At 54.9% G+C, this 12,946-nt stretch overlaps 2 protein-coding genes across 5 annotated transcripts; both read right to left on the bottom strand.

Annotated features, from left to right (window-relative positions):
* Positions 1–198: 198 nt before the first annotated feature.
* On the bottom strand, positions 199–5,672 carry Cracr2b (calcium release activated channel regulator 2B). Of its 4 annotated transcripts, none has more exons than XM_051193378.1 (10): positions 5,549–5,672; positions 2,981–3,177; positions 2,792–2,903; positions 2,262–2,421; positions 1,747–1,893; positions 1,563–1,653; positions 1,234–1,326; positions 925–1,091; positions 778–828; positions 199–566 (listed from the first exon to the last, which is right to left on the bottom strand). In XM_051193378.1, the coding sequence occupies exons 2-10, from the start codon at positions 3,140–3,142 to the stop codon at positions 389–391; spliced, it is 1,161 nt and encodes a 386-aa protein (XP_051049335.1). In that variant the 5' UTR covers positions 3,143–3,177; positions 5,549–5,672; the 3' UTR covers positions 199–388. The 4 variants fall into 4 exon arrangements, with proteins under 4 accessions (XP_051049335.1, XP_051049333.1, XP_051049334.1 ...); XM_051193376.1 differs by having other exon boundaries at positions 778–849; positions 5,549–5,670; XM_051193377.1 differs by lacking the exon at positions 5,549–5,672 and adding an exon at positions 4,820–4,944 and having other exon boundaries at positions 778–849.
* Positions 5,673–6,592: 920 nt separating this feature from the next.
* Pnpla2 (patatin like phospholipase domain containing 2) lies at positions 6,593–11,485 on the bottom strand. Its single transcript, XM_051193373.1, has 9 exons — positions 11,192–11,485; positions 9,136–9,368; positions 8,987–9,052; positions 8,458–8,667; positions 8,225–8,285; positions 7,956–8,123; positions 7,710–7,842; positions 7,394–7,516; positions 6,593–7,297 (listed from the first exon to the last, which is right to left on the bottom strand). Exons 1-9 carry the CDS (start codon positions 11,376–11,378, stop codon positions 7,018–7,020), a joined length of 1,461 nt encoding a protein of 486 aa, XP_051049330.1. The 5' UTR covers positions 11,379–11,485; the 3' UTR covers positions 6,593–7,017.
* Positions 11,486–12,946: the final 1,461 nt, after the last annotated feature.

The following is a 12,946-nucleotide window of genomic DNA, read 5'->3' as shown; positions in this document are numbered from 1 at the left end:
TGTTGAAACCTGAGTCCTGTGATGGACGATAAGGGAGGGCTTGGTGAATGGCCAGAATCACAGAACATACACTAGCACACAGGAACACACAGGAATGGCAGGCTAGTGTGTACCTGTGAATCTACATAACACCTTGTGTCATGGATACCAAGCATGAACCACAAATGCATTGTGGCTCTGAGACATACAAAAGGCAAGGAGTGCACAGTGGCCAGTGGCCTTTATTGGTCAGCTAAACAGAAATGAAGACAGGATGGAGACTTTGGCCATTCAGAGCTCAGTTCTTTCTGGCAGGTGATGCTTTCTGGCTAGAGCCACATACCTAGCAGGCAACGGCCACCTACAACCAGTCCCCTTCTAGATAAGGAAGTGAGTCATTTGAGGCTGGTCATCGGGCACTAGGAAGATGGCCAGAGCCTCGTCTAGGGGGCCGAGCCCAGCCACAGCAGCAGCAGCAGTTGGTGGGTCCCGGCTTGTGGGCAATAGTTAGAGCCTTCCTGTGGCTACTGCCCAGCAGCTTAGTCTCACAGGCATCTCTCTCATCTCGAAGCCGCAGATTTAGCTCCCTAGAGAAGAAGAGTTTGAGACTGAGAGGTTAATTAAGATCTAGAGGAATCAGTGGGTGGGGAAGATGGGCTGGCTCTCCATAGGACTACAGAGACTGCAGCATGAAGGCTATAGGGCAGACATAAGGACTTCCAGCAAAATGGGTAAGAGCCAAGACCATTCTGGAACTTGAAACCACTTCTCCACACAGCCCAGGTAGGCCTGACCCACCTCAGCAACTCCAGCTGCCTTAGGAGACTGAGTTTCTCCTTCTGCATGTTCCTGGAGACAGCAACAACATCTCTGTAGGTAGAAGGTGATCCAGATGCAAGGTGGGGGAAGGGACCCTCTAGCCTGTCCACAGGCGCCTCACCATACCTTTGGGTTTGCTCCTGACGACCCTGTGCTTCACCCTCCAGTCGGCTGAGCTGCTCCTGCGCCTGATCCAGCTGTGCTCTTATCACCTCATAGGCCCTACGCAGCTGGCTGTGCTGGGCCTGTGCCTCTAGCTGTTCCGCAGTCCGGGCCAGCAGCTGCTGTTCCAGCTAGGGAATGGTGGGATGCGGGCTGGCGAACCACGCTCCCCACCCGTACCCCCCAGTGCCAAGGTGACCCCTCCGAGGCACAGGGAACCCCAAAGAAGGTGAGTCTGTGCGAGGATATGGGCGTGAAGTGATTAAGGCTTACTTCCCGCTGCCGCAGGCCTGCGCGCTCCAGCTCCTGCTCGCGGGTCTGCAGTTCCAGCTCCAGGTGGCCCCTCTGTTCCTTCCGGAGCAGTTTCTGGGATGTACAGCTGCACTAGAGCCTTCGCTCCTGGCTCAGAGGAGGCAGGCGGAGAGGCAAGGGTGGGGAGCAAAGGGGTGGAGAGCGCGGGAAGGGGCACTTGCGGAGGCAAAGCAGAGTTCCCTGGACTTGGGGCGGCTTGGACTCTCGGAGGTGAGTCTGGGGCGGGACAAGTTCGGGGAAGGCGGAGCCAGAGAAGCCAGAGAGGCTGGGCGTGGCATTCGTGGGCCCACCTGGCTCTGGCCGTTGTGTCGCTGCTCCCCGAAATGCTGCTCCAGCTCTTCGTAGAGTCCGCGCACCTCCCTCTCGTGCTCACTCTCCCGCCTTCGAGGAACCGGGATATCACAGGCATGAGCATTTACCAGCTTCCTTTCTGTCCCCTCATTAGACCCCAAGCCTAGCCAGGCCAATCCTCACCGCCGCAGTGCCTGCTCCAAACCGTCGCGTTCCCGGGCCGCCGCCTCCAGGCAGGCTGATGCGCGCATCAAAACTTCCTCCAGAGAGCCCAACAGCTCGGGTCGCTCGCGCTGCAGTCGGACCCAGAGTGTTCTCACAGCCCATTGCCTAGAGGATGTGAATATAGACGAGCTGGCAGGTGCTGGAGGTGTGTCCCCTTTGCGGAAGGTGAACCCCCTAGAGAACCCAGCGGCCCAGAACTGGCCGTGCACTGCTCATCCCTATGGATTGTGCTCTCATGCCTGCTTAGTAACTAGGTGTCTGGTGGCGCCCTGCCCCACAGAGCTATGGCCTCCTGAAATGCAAATCCTGAGGAAAATCACGCCAGGGCTCTCTCCCAGACTACCACAACTGACAAAGGATGGACTGGGCCGGCCTAGGGATTCTGTGGGCAACAGCCAGGAGGTCAAGGTGGACAGAGCATGCAGAGGAGAGGGGACAGGCGCGAAAAGGGAGTGGGCCTAGCATCAACTCACTCGCCCAGGACCCGGGCCACTCCCAGCTTCTCTAAGGAAGTGCAGAATGTCTCAACATCGTTGTCCTCCTCCAGAGAGCCCCCTGTGCTTGACTCAAAGGTTTCCTCAGGAGTCCTCAAGGAGGACCCACCGTGGGTCGACTCCACCCCCACAAACTTCCCTGTAGACATGGGAGGAGAGATGACCAGTACTGTGGGTTAACACTCCGGACCTACCCAACTCCCCCAGCCACACACAACACAGCCTGCCCTCTGTCAGGGCCCAGTTTCCTGTTTTTCTTCCTTGTTCTGGTTCTATTGGCCTGGGAATGGGAAATGACAGCCAGCTCCCCCACCCCACCTGGGTTGGCAGAGGAGAAGGGATTGGGGGAGGGCAGACCATACACTGCACAGTAGCTGGGGGTGGGTAGTGTAGTTCACAAAGTGACTGCTTGTAGACACCGGAACGCCTGGGTAGTTGTGAAAGGCACAGGCTATGTAGAGTCTCACAGGGGTCTGAATAAGGTCTCCAGGTAGCTGGGACCTACTCACCCAGGCCTAGACAGAACTCCCGGGCTGTGAGGAAGCCAGTGTGGGCCTGGTCCAGACTTTCAAACACAGCCTCCAGCTGCTCAGGCGTTAGGGGAAGATCACTCTGCAGACCCTAGCCAGGCAAGAAATACCAAGGTAAGCAGCTAAGGTCACCCTTGGGTCTGGCAGCCTCTTGGAACTATGGCTCACCTGCAAGTCCTGCCTAGTGATGAAGCCCTTAGCATCCTTGTCACACAGTAGAAAGAGCTCCTGGGCCTGCTGCAGCACCTCTGCACGATGGCCTGCTGAGATTCCCTTTGCCTCCTCTTCCTCTGGGTCCTCCCCAGGCCCAGGCTGCCCAGGGCTGGCCATAGGAGCAAACCTTGGCTCTAGTAGGTGCTGAGAAGCTAAGGGAGGGTCAAAAGAAATAGGAGGAGGGATGAAGGTGTGTCAGAGGGCAAAGACAGATAGAGGTCTTGGGACCTCCTAGTACCAGGTAGGAAAGTGTACAGAAGGCAAGACATTGGGACAGGGATGCTCTAGGGCCACTGGGATGGGATGAAGCAGACTCAGGACCAGAGTTGCTACCAAGGACCAGCCATCTCAGGAAGTAGAAATTTTGGGGAAAGCATAAATCCCTGGACACAGCCAGTTCAAGAAAGGGTTAACTGGATATAGTGGTATACACTTTTATTTTATTTATTTATTTATCTTTGTTTTTGTTTTTGAAGACAGGGTTTTTCTGTGTAGCAGTCCTAGCTGTCCTGAGGTGGCATACACTTTTCATCCCAGCACTCTGGAGGCAAAGTTAGGCAGATATTTATTCCAAGACATGTAAATCTACATAGTGAAATCCTACCTAAAAACAAACAAACAAAAAAAAAAGCAAAGAAAGAAAAGAAAAGAAAAAGAGAGAAAGTGAAACCAGATGTAGTGGGGCATGCCTTAATCCCAGCACTCGGGAAGCAGAGACAGGCAGATCTCTGTAAGTTCCAGGCCAGCATGGCCTATAAAGTAAGTTCCAGGACAGGTCTGTTACACAGAGAAGCCTTGTTTCTAAAAACCAAAGAAACAATGAAGAAGAAGGTGAGAGTGTGAATTTACTATAGAAGACTTGTAAAAACAAGTGTCCGACTCTTGGCAGTCAGGAGAGAAGTTTTGTAGTGAAAGAGGGCCTGAGTGTGAGGAGTCTGCCACATCCTGGACTTGGGAGATCCCAAGCTGAGACTGCTTAAGGAAGAAGGCTGAATCATTTCTGACCAAGTCCTTAGCCTCAGGACTGAGCCTGTGATACCCTGGCCTTCTGACAGCTGGCAAGCAGAGAGTAAACTCCATCAGCCCCTCCCACCTGCCAATAAGGCCTTAAGGGTGCAGGTGCAAGGCCCCAGCCCTGGGCACTGGACAGCCTTTGTAAGAAACACCCCCACATCTTGGTTTAGGACAGTCTCTAGTCATTTTCTCTTCCCTTGGGGCTTCCCTTTCACCTCCTGGAATGAACATCCCACCTCTAATTAGAGCCACCTGTCTGTCCCCCAGTGTGCTAACCCCAGATTTCCCAAAGCTACAGTGACACCAACCCAGACCGGCTATCTCACTTCTCAGTCCTTAGGGTTATCTTCCCCTTACCATATTCCAGGAGGAGAGGGACGATAGTCCAATAAGCAAACACGAGGAAGCAGCATGACAGAGCAACCTGGAGTCATTGCCCCCTTGACGGCTACCCTAACTTCAACCAAGCACAGTCACCAACCGCTCCCGGGTTCCACAGGACCGGAGGTCCATCCCAGCCGGAAACTGAACCATGGCCAGGCTCCAGGGAGTCCAGAGGAAGGGCAGCGGGTGGACCCACAGACAAACCTCATCCACACACGTCTAGGCTAGCTGCGGTACACCTCGGGATCACAGCCGTCCCAGACTGACGCTTGTGGCCGCCGATCCACACAGCGGTCCGAAGGTGCGACCACCAAAGCCGGGGATTGAGGGTAGGGAAGCCCGGCAGCAGGTGCGGCGCTGGGACCCCAGCCGCGGGACCTGCGAGCCAATGCCTACCTGCGAGCCGCGCCGCCGCACCTGCCGCAGACGGGCCGCTCCTCCCGGAAACGCGCGGCGCGCCCCGCCCCTGCCCGGACCCCGACAGCCTGCGAGGGGCGCGGATCCACAACCTTGAGGCCTTGCAGGCTGGGAGACCCCGAGAGAGCACGTCCGGGTGGATCCACCAGAGGGCTGCTGTTGCTTTGTCCCGCCTCTTTTATCTTGGCAGCCCGACCCAGGATGGCTAGCTCTCCCCAGAGAGCCACAGGGGGCAGCAATGTTGACGTCGTGTCCCTCACCCCCACTCCCAAGACCCTTCCAGGACAGGATCAAGGCCGCGGAGGTGCAGATACCAACCCCCACCCCTCCCGGAATATCCAGACTTATGGTGCCAAGAAGTGTGTGTAGGAAAATGCCGAGCAGGAAATAGAACAAATACTTTCAGTGGCTGTATCCAGGGCTGGGGAGACTACACTTTCTTCTCCATGCTTTTCCAGTTTGGAGTCTTCTAAGTTTTAATGCTAGCGAAGAGACATGTAAGTTAACAGCATTCCTGTATACTGAAGTGAGTGTGGGAACATAGTGAGACCACCTCAGCATCAGTCTGCCCCTAGCACTCCTTTTGGGGCACAGACCTGATTAGGATTCCCCTAAGCCTAGAAGAACTCTAGGAGATGTCAAAGTCCTACTTAGGAAGAAACCCATCCGCTTCCAAGGTTATGCCCCCCACTAAGCCCCTAAACTGACCTGAAAAGCTGCCCTGGCTGTCACAGGCTGCAGAGGTGCTGGGGGGCCCTGTGCTTCTCAAGTAGAATCACAACAGGCTGGCCCTATAGGGCAGGACCTGGAGACAAGAGGAGGGGCGGCCCCTGGCACCTAGGCCAGGGACCTGCCTGGCCGGCTCGCCCAGTCCTGCTGTCCCAGGTCCCATAACCAGACCTACCGTTATTGTTGGCTAGGGGCTGCAACCGCAGCCACTGTGCACCTTTTGGGAGGGGCAAGAGGGTGCTGAGCCAGAAGGCAGGGCTAAGCCAAGCCCCACAGATTGATAGCTAAGCTCACCCCTCACAGTTCTCCTTCATCCAAGACTGTACAACACGCACACAAATCTCAGCAGAGAACACTTGGAGGAAACTATGGTGAGCTGCCCCCTTGAGTTAAGACCTCACCAACTTGCCTCAGTACCCTCAGTACTTCAGACCATTCCCAAGGTTCTGGGAGGAAACAGGTATGGTCACAGTACAGAAAAGGCACATGTACACACGCACTTGGCAATGAAGTGTGACAACAAAGTTCTGAGCAAGATTCCCAGTGTGGGCCAGGAACTGAGCTTCCCTGGTCCGTTCCAGAAGCTTCACCCTTCACAGGGATCCAGCCCTGAAGTCAGCCCTGATCCACACCCTCACTGTGTCACCATGTGGAGCAGATGTGTGGGTGACACCTTTGTAAATACTTTACCCGGCCTGGTGCATGCTGGACAAATGCTCAACCAATGAGCTACTCCAGCCCAACATTTTAGTTTTTATTATACTAAGGTTCTCAGTACTAAACATATCAACTGGCACTTGAAACACTGCCCAAGAGACAATCAGCAGGCCTCAGGGCAAACGGAGCAGCATACGTGTGTCCTTGCCAGAGGGTGACCCTAGGGGAGGGTCCCCAGCAGCCAGGTCTCAAAGCAACTCTTTAAGGCCTGACTATTAGCTGTTGAGACACTGGGTCATCTGAGAAATGGTTCTGTCCACTGACCTCAGTCAGAGGCATGAGCAACAGGCAGAAGTGAAGAAGGCAGAAACTGAGCTGTGGCTTTTATTATATCTACTTTGGCAAAAATAAATAATTCTTCACACACTCTGCAAGGAAACTTGAAAAGCTGAGAGAAGCAGCAGCTGTAGAGTTCTCAGGACTGACCCTGCACTGAAAAGGTGGTGGGCAGGAGGAAGAGAGTAAGGCACAGGGGGAGGGGGAGGGCTCTGTGGGCTCCAGCCAGGGGAGGTTACTCCTCATCCCTCCCCACCAGGAGCAGCATCGGAGCAGCTGGTAACGGTTTTACATCAAAAATTCCCTTTCCAGCTGTGTAGGGTCCTGTCCTCATTCCACAGCACGTAAGGGGGAAAGCCAAGGGACAGGCACTTGGTCTGCCCCAGGGCTCCTCTTAGTGGAGCAGAGCAACTGGGAGCTTGGCTGGTAGCCAGGGAAATGGGGAATGATGGTTCTCAGCACGGTGGGAGGCCAGGTGGATGCTGTGGGGTGGCGGGGTCTGTGGAGGCAGGGCTGGCAGGTGTGCACATACGCAAGGCATCTGGAGGGAAGGCCACATTGGTGCAGAAGAGACCCAGCAGCAGCTGACGCTGGCATTCCTCCCACTTGGCCAGCGCATCCCCCAGGGATAGGTTGTTTCGTACCCAGTTGGGCAGTGCCTCACTGTAGGTGGCACAAGACAGTGGCACAGAGGGCAGAGACTGGGCTCGACGAAGTTCCACTTGCTCAGACAGTCTGCAGGTGGGGAAGCACGGAGGAAAGGAAGGCTTAGTGGAGGTCCCAGGTCCCAGGTCCCAGGCCCCAGGTGGATAGGCAGCCATGGTAGCTCACCTGGAGGGCAGATGATCACCCAATTTCCTCTTGGCCCTCATCACCAGATACTGGCAAATGCTGCCTGTCTGCTCTTTCATCCACCGGATATCCTCAGGAACATCAGGCAGCCACTCCAACAAGCTAGGAAGGGAGCCCCGAGTATGACCTCAGAAATAACAGGCTGGGTTCTGATGGTCGCCTGCCAGACATTGAACACCCACCCTCACCAAATCTCCCAACCAGCTCCTGGCTCACAGATGGTCCTACACTTCTGTCCCTGATGTATGTATGATATGTTCATGTATTCTCCCCAGATCCCCCTTCACACCCTCACCGAATGGTGAAGGACACTGCACTCTCCAGTGGCAGAGTATAGGGCACCATCATGGCAGTCGCCAGGCGGACTGGCAGCATGTTGGAGAGGGTGGTCATCAAGTCCTTAGGCTCCACACAGGCCTCCAGCAGGGCTGCAGGTGAGGAGGTGGTAGTCAATTAGGGAAGTGGAAGCCTCTCAGACCTGCTAGCCAAGCTTCTCCAAAGGACCCTGTCCCTTCCTCCGCCCTCCCTTCCCATGGCACACCTTCATTGAGTCTGGCTGGCAGGTGCTCTAGAATTCGATCTTTTCCTTGGAGCTGCAATTGGTCCCCCTCTCCAGTCCTCTCCTCAGTCACAGTGGCTTCTTCTGCATCCTTTTCCTGGGGGACAGCTGGGGGCAGCGCCAGCAAGGGGTTGGGCTGGTTCAGAAGGCCTGGGTTGAGGGTGTGTGGGTGACAGAAATGCCATCAGAGTTTATGGCCAGCAGGGGGCATTGCAGAGCCAGCTTCTCCCAACCCAGGGCTGCTTACACACCATTCCTCCTAAGGAATCGAAGTCCGTCTCTGTAGCCCTGCTTGCACATCTCTCGGAGAACCTATGAGAGGAATACATAAATCAGCCCAGACTGGTGCAGTCAATCCCTGCTGTAACAGCCACTTCCACCAATAACCTGTCCTGGCTTGAAGTGCTGTAAACCATGCAATGCACATGAAAGTCACCAGCAGCTCTCTCCCCTGGTGCTTAGCTGTCTAGCTGTGCTGGCTCACCATGGGCTCTGGTGGGAAGAGAGCCTTTGAGAGGCGGTAGAGATTGCGCAGATTAAACTGGATGCTGGTGTTGGTGACACGAAGCTCATGGATATTGGTGGAGCTATCCTGTGGGCAGATGTCACTCTCGCCTGAGAACGGGGACACTGTGATGGTATTCTTCAGCTCATAGAGTGGCAAGTTGTCTGAAATGCCGCCGTCCACATAGCGCTGTGCAAGAACACACATTCACAGTCACGTGGTTAGGGGCCTGCTGGGTGTTGTGCTATCTGTTCCATTTGAGCCTTTTGCCCACTAGGCATTGGCCACTGAACACTCAGCAAATGGCCAGACACATGGAATGGGATGGGCACCAGCTACAGGAAGTGTGCATCTCCCCTGGGATTCCCCACATCTTGAGTCATGGGAAGTGAGGGACTGGAGAGGGGAGAGGTGTCCCGCTGGCCTTTCTCCTCCACCCCTGTATCCCACAGCCCAGACAGCAGATGATGCTTGTCATTCCAGGGCAGGGCTAAGCAGGGATACTTACCACTCCTTGGAGGGTAGGAGGAATGAGGCCACAGTATACTGGGATAAAAGTGCTGCAGACATTGGCCTGAAAAACAAGACAGGGGACAGTAGCAGAGCCCTGCCTTGAGTTAATCCCATAACCCCCAACACAGTTTCTCCAGGGCCTACCTGGATGAGCTCATCCTTGGAGCTAAAGTGGGATATGATAACATTCTCCCCATCTGAAACACGAGTCAGGGAGATGCCTAGGCGTCCACTGGCACGCTCATGGCAATCAGCAGGCAGGGTCTTCAGTAGACAGCCACGGATGGTCTTCACCAGGTTGAAGGAAGGGTGTAGAGGGCCCAGGAACCGCTTCCGGGCCTCCTTGGACACTTCAATAATGTTGGCACCTGCTTCACCTGAGACAGCAGGGCCAGGATCAGTGACAACACTCCCAGCTTAATAACCATCCTTCCTCCAGGACTCCACACCCAGAAGGTACTCAGATGTGTTACATTCTGTTGACCCCGAAAATGCCCATACCCACACTGTGGACTGGCTCACAGTTGGGACTTTGCCACCTAAGTGGAGGGAGGCAGCCACCACCCTGGGGATAGCATACAGCGCTGGCCAGCTGGGATTGGAACCTGCCCTGTGCCTAGTATTTCCCAACTGCCTGTCCCCATGAGTCACTGTGCCTAACGTGGTGTGGCACGTGGCCCAGAGAGTGGGGAAGACATAGGGTCAACTCTGACCTGCTTCCACCTTCATCTACTTGGCCAGATATGAGTGGGTGGGCAGATCCACAAAGTCCAGTTCAGCCCAGGGAGCACAACCTTGAGAACCTCAAGCTAAAGTGATGAATCCACCTCCTGGGAATACATGATGGTCTCAATTCAGCCAAAACCAAACACTCCAACACTCTTAGGAGCCCATGGGTGCTGGCCCAGAACAATAGTAAGGGAGAGGAGTGGCCAACAGCAGCCAGGGAGAGGAGAGTATAGGGCTTCCCCTGAGGGCCTATGCCCTCCTCTAAGGTTCCCTCCTTGTCAGCCATGGGGTATACAGACCAAGGACTCACAGCTGACATCTACTACAATGTCATGGTTCTAGCTGCCCAAGATTGCCTGCGAAAAGTATTGGTAGTAAGTAGTTCTGTGAGACTGGTATCCCTAACTCATTCTCAACTCAGGTGGAGTCTTGATGTATGTCTGAGATCAGCTGGCCACTATACCCACTTCTCTGAAGGCTTCCATGAGAGCCAGTGGGCAAGATAAGAGGGTGAAACCCCAAGGTACCAAGAACAAGAGCTGTGTTCCTTCTCCTCTTTCCTCCTCAGGGCAAAGGGGATGGGAAAGAGACAGCAGAGAACCCTAGACAGGCTCCAGCTGAGCAGGACTCCCTTGTCACCTTGGCTGACCTATGGGGGGGGGGGAGATGGGCAGCCCTTTCCAGGACTCTTAGGAGGAAGAACGTAGTGTACTGTAAACAACACCCCACGTGGTAGCCGGAAGTATCATGGAAATAGCCGGAGACCCAGCCCCCTCCCATCTCTGTACTCTTGAAACCCTTCGGCACACAGAAGTATGGCCACCGCGTGAAGTGGGTCAGCTGGCCACAGCTGGGGAGTAAGGCTGTCAATGCACCATGGACAGAGGAAGCACTTATGCCCACCCTGAGTCCAGCTGGGCTTTGCCTTCAGAGGTCCCTTTAAGGATTACACTACAGTGTAATGCCCACTCGAGATTCCCTTGTACTAGGCCCCAGAGCCACAGCAGTTTGCAGCAGCAGAGCCTCAGGACACAGTGACCGCTGGCAGACTTTTCGGAGTGAAGTGTGCCCCTCCTCTCTCTCTCTCTTATGGTCCCGCCCACTATTTACTTTCTCTTTCCAATAACACAGTCTGGAAGCACCTGCCTGGCCCCACCTTTTGTGCCCCTTGCTTGAGGTGGGTTACGCAGATACCGGAGAGAATGCCCTCAGCCGGGAGCGCGCCAGGCCCTACCCCAATTCCTGGACACTCTTGGAACAAAACAAAACAAAACACGCCCGGGCCAGGGCTCAGAACTGGACCTTCGGTCACAGTTCCGGGATTCAGGCAGAGACGCCCCCTTCACCGCGCTACTGCACTAGCGGCTGTATTGGCTTCCCTACGCGGGTTGGGCGTGGGACGCTAGAGCATCCACCCGGCCCCGCGCGGTACCCACCACACCCTGCCCAACTTCCGCGCAGCCAGGCTCACCCAGGCAGGCCCCAGTGACCAGAGCCGTAGCGGTGAGCGCCCCGGCCGAGGCGCCGTAGATGTGCGTGGCGTTGGCCACCAGGAAGGGCGCGTGCTCACGGAGGCAGGAGGCCACGCCAATGTGGTAGACGCCGAGGAAGCCACAGCCAGCGAACGAAATGTTCCACTTGGTCTCCCTCGGGAACATCGTGGCTCAGTATCCTGCGGGCTGTGGGTCCCGCAGTCGTGGTAGTTTGGGGTCCCCGCCGGCGGAGGCGGAGACGCTGTGCCGGGAGGCAGCGGAGGAGGTGTTTTAGTGCAGGGACGGGGGCGGGGCCTGGTCGGCAGTGGGCAGGACCTGGGCGCGCGACCCAACTGGATCGCTCCAGGAACGGCCGCGCCCCCGAGGCCCCGCCCTTCTACGACACCTGCTGAGCAAAGCCATCTGAAATTCCGAGGGCCTCCCAACCCTTCATCCTTCTTCCTTCGACCCCACAGCGTGGGCAGCCTCTGGGCTTAGAGCAGCCTGAGTGATTGTAGCAGTGAGAGTTTCATACAGCTAGGTACTAGGACTAAGAAGAGCTCTGGTTTGTGAGCAGGCTCCTTCCGCTTCTCCAGGGACACCCACCTAGACACAGAAGAGCTGAAACCTTGGCCTGGAAGCCTGAGGCATTGAGACTTCAGCTCCCAAGACCCACGGGTCCAACAACAAACACTGGCCCAGCACAGACCCAAGACCTGTTCCACCATAGAGGATCCCTTGATACCCTGGCTGCTCACCTGAGTCTTTAGTTGTCTGTCCCTGATTTGTGGGGTTCACCTGATCTCATGATCTCAGACTAAGGCCTCACCCTCAACTAATTGTGCTCGTGGGTAATGTCACCCTCCCGCCCTTTTTCCGCATTGTTCCCTCAGCTGTGGGACAGGCTAGGCTAGCTTAGACCTAGGAACAGCTCTCATCTTGTCCTACCCTAAACAAGGTGCGGGCCCAGGTTGGGGCGATGAATGATTGTCTTTTTGCCCAGAAATTCTCACTCCCCGCTCATCTTTAGACCTGTCACAATAGCAGAAGTATACATGTGTTACCAACAACTCAGCCAGAAGATCTGACCCCAGTGACTCTTATTCAGGTGACCCAGGTCCTTGACATGCACCACGAAGAATTCCAAGACCAATAGGAATGAAGTTTAATTAAGCATACAAATGAGAAGCCAAGCACAGGCCTTAGTAATGTGCCTAAGTGCCTGAGCAGTGGCTATATATGTGACTTGGGGGGATTTTGAAATTGTTTAATCTATAAACTAATTTTAGATATAAAAGATGTGCTGATACACTTTTTTTTCTTATCTATGGACTTCGTCCTTGAAGTCTTGGATCTGCTTCCACCTCTCAAGTGCTCGAATTAAGAGTTGCCTACAAGAGCCTTTAAAAGGTACATCATACAGGTTTACAGCTGGAGCAGGAAGTTGTGTAGGAATAAAAACACTCGGGGAGCCTCACACATGTCACGAGAAGACTGGGATTGAGACAGTGGAGTTTACTAGCCATTTTGTTTGTGAAGTTTTCTCAGAAAAGGGAGTACAGTTCTTTGGCAGGTGGTCTGGTCAGCAATGTTGAAACCCCCTGGATGTCAGCCATCAAGAGAAGGAAATGTGCACCAGCAGAGGGCTGGGTGAACTGGTGCCAGGGCTGGTTTTTAAAATCCCTTTGGTGGTCCCCAGGGCAAGGAATGAAGCCAGGAGACATGGTGGGACTGCTGGTAAATGAAGATAAATA

The sequence above is a fragment of the Phodopus roborovskii genome, unplaced genomic scaffold (genome assembly GCF_943737965.1).
Source record: "Phodopus roborovskii unplaced genomic scaffold, PHOROB, whole genome shotgun sequence".
NCBI lineage: Eukaryota > Metazoa > Chordata > Mammalia > Rodentia > Cricetidae > Phodopus > Phodopus roborovskii.
Note: the sequence above shows the minus strand (reverse complement) of the source record. Positions and strands in the feature narration are given on the sequence as shown.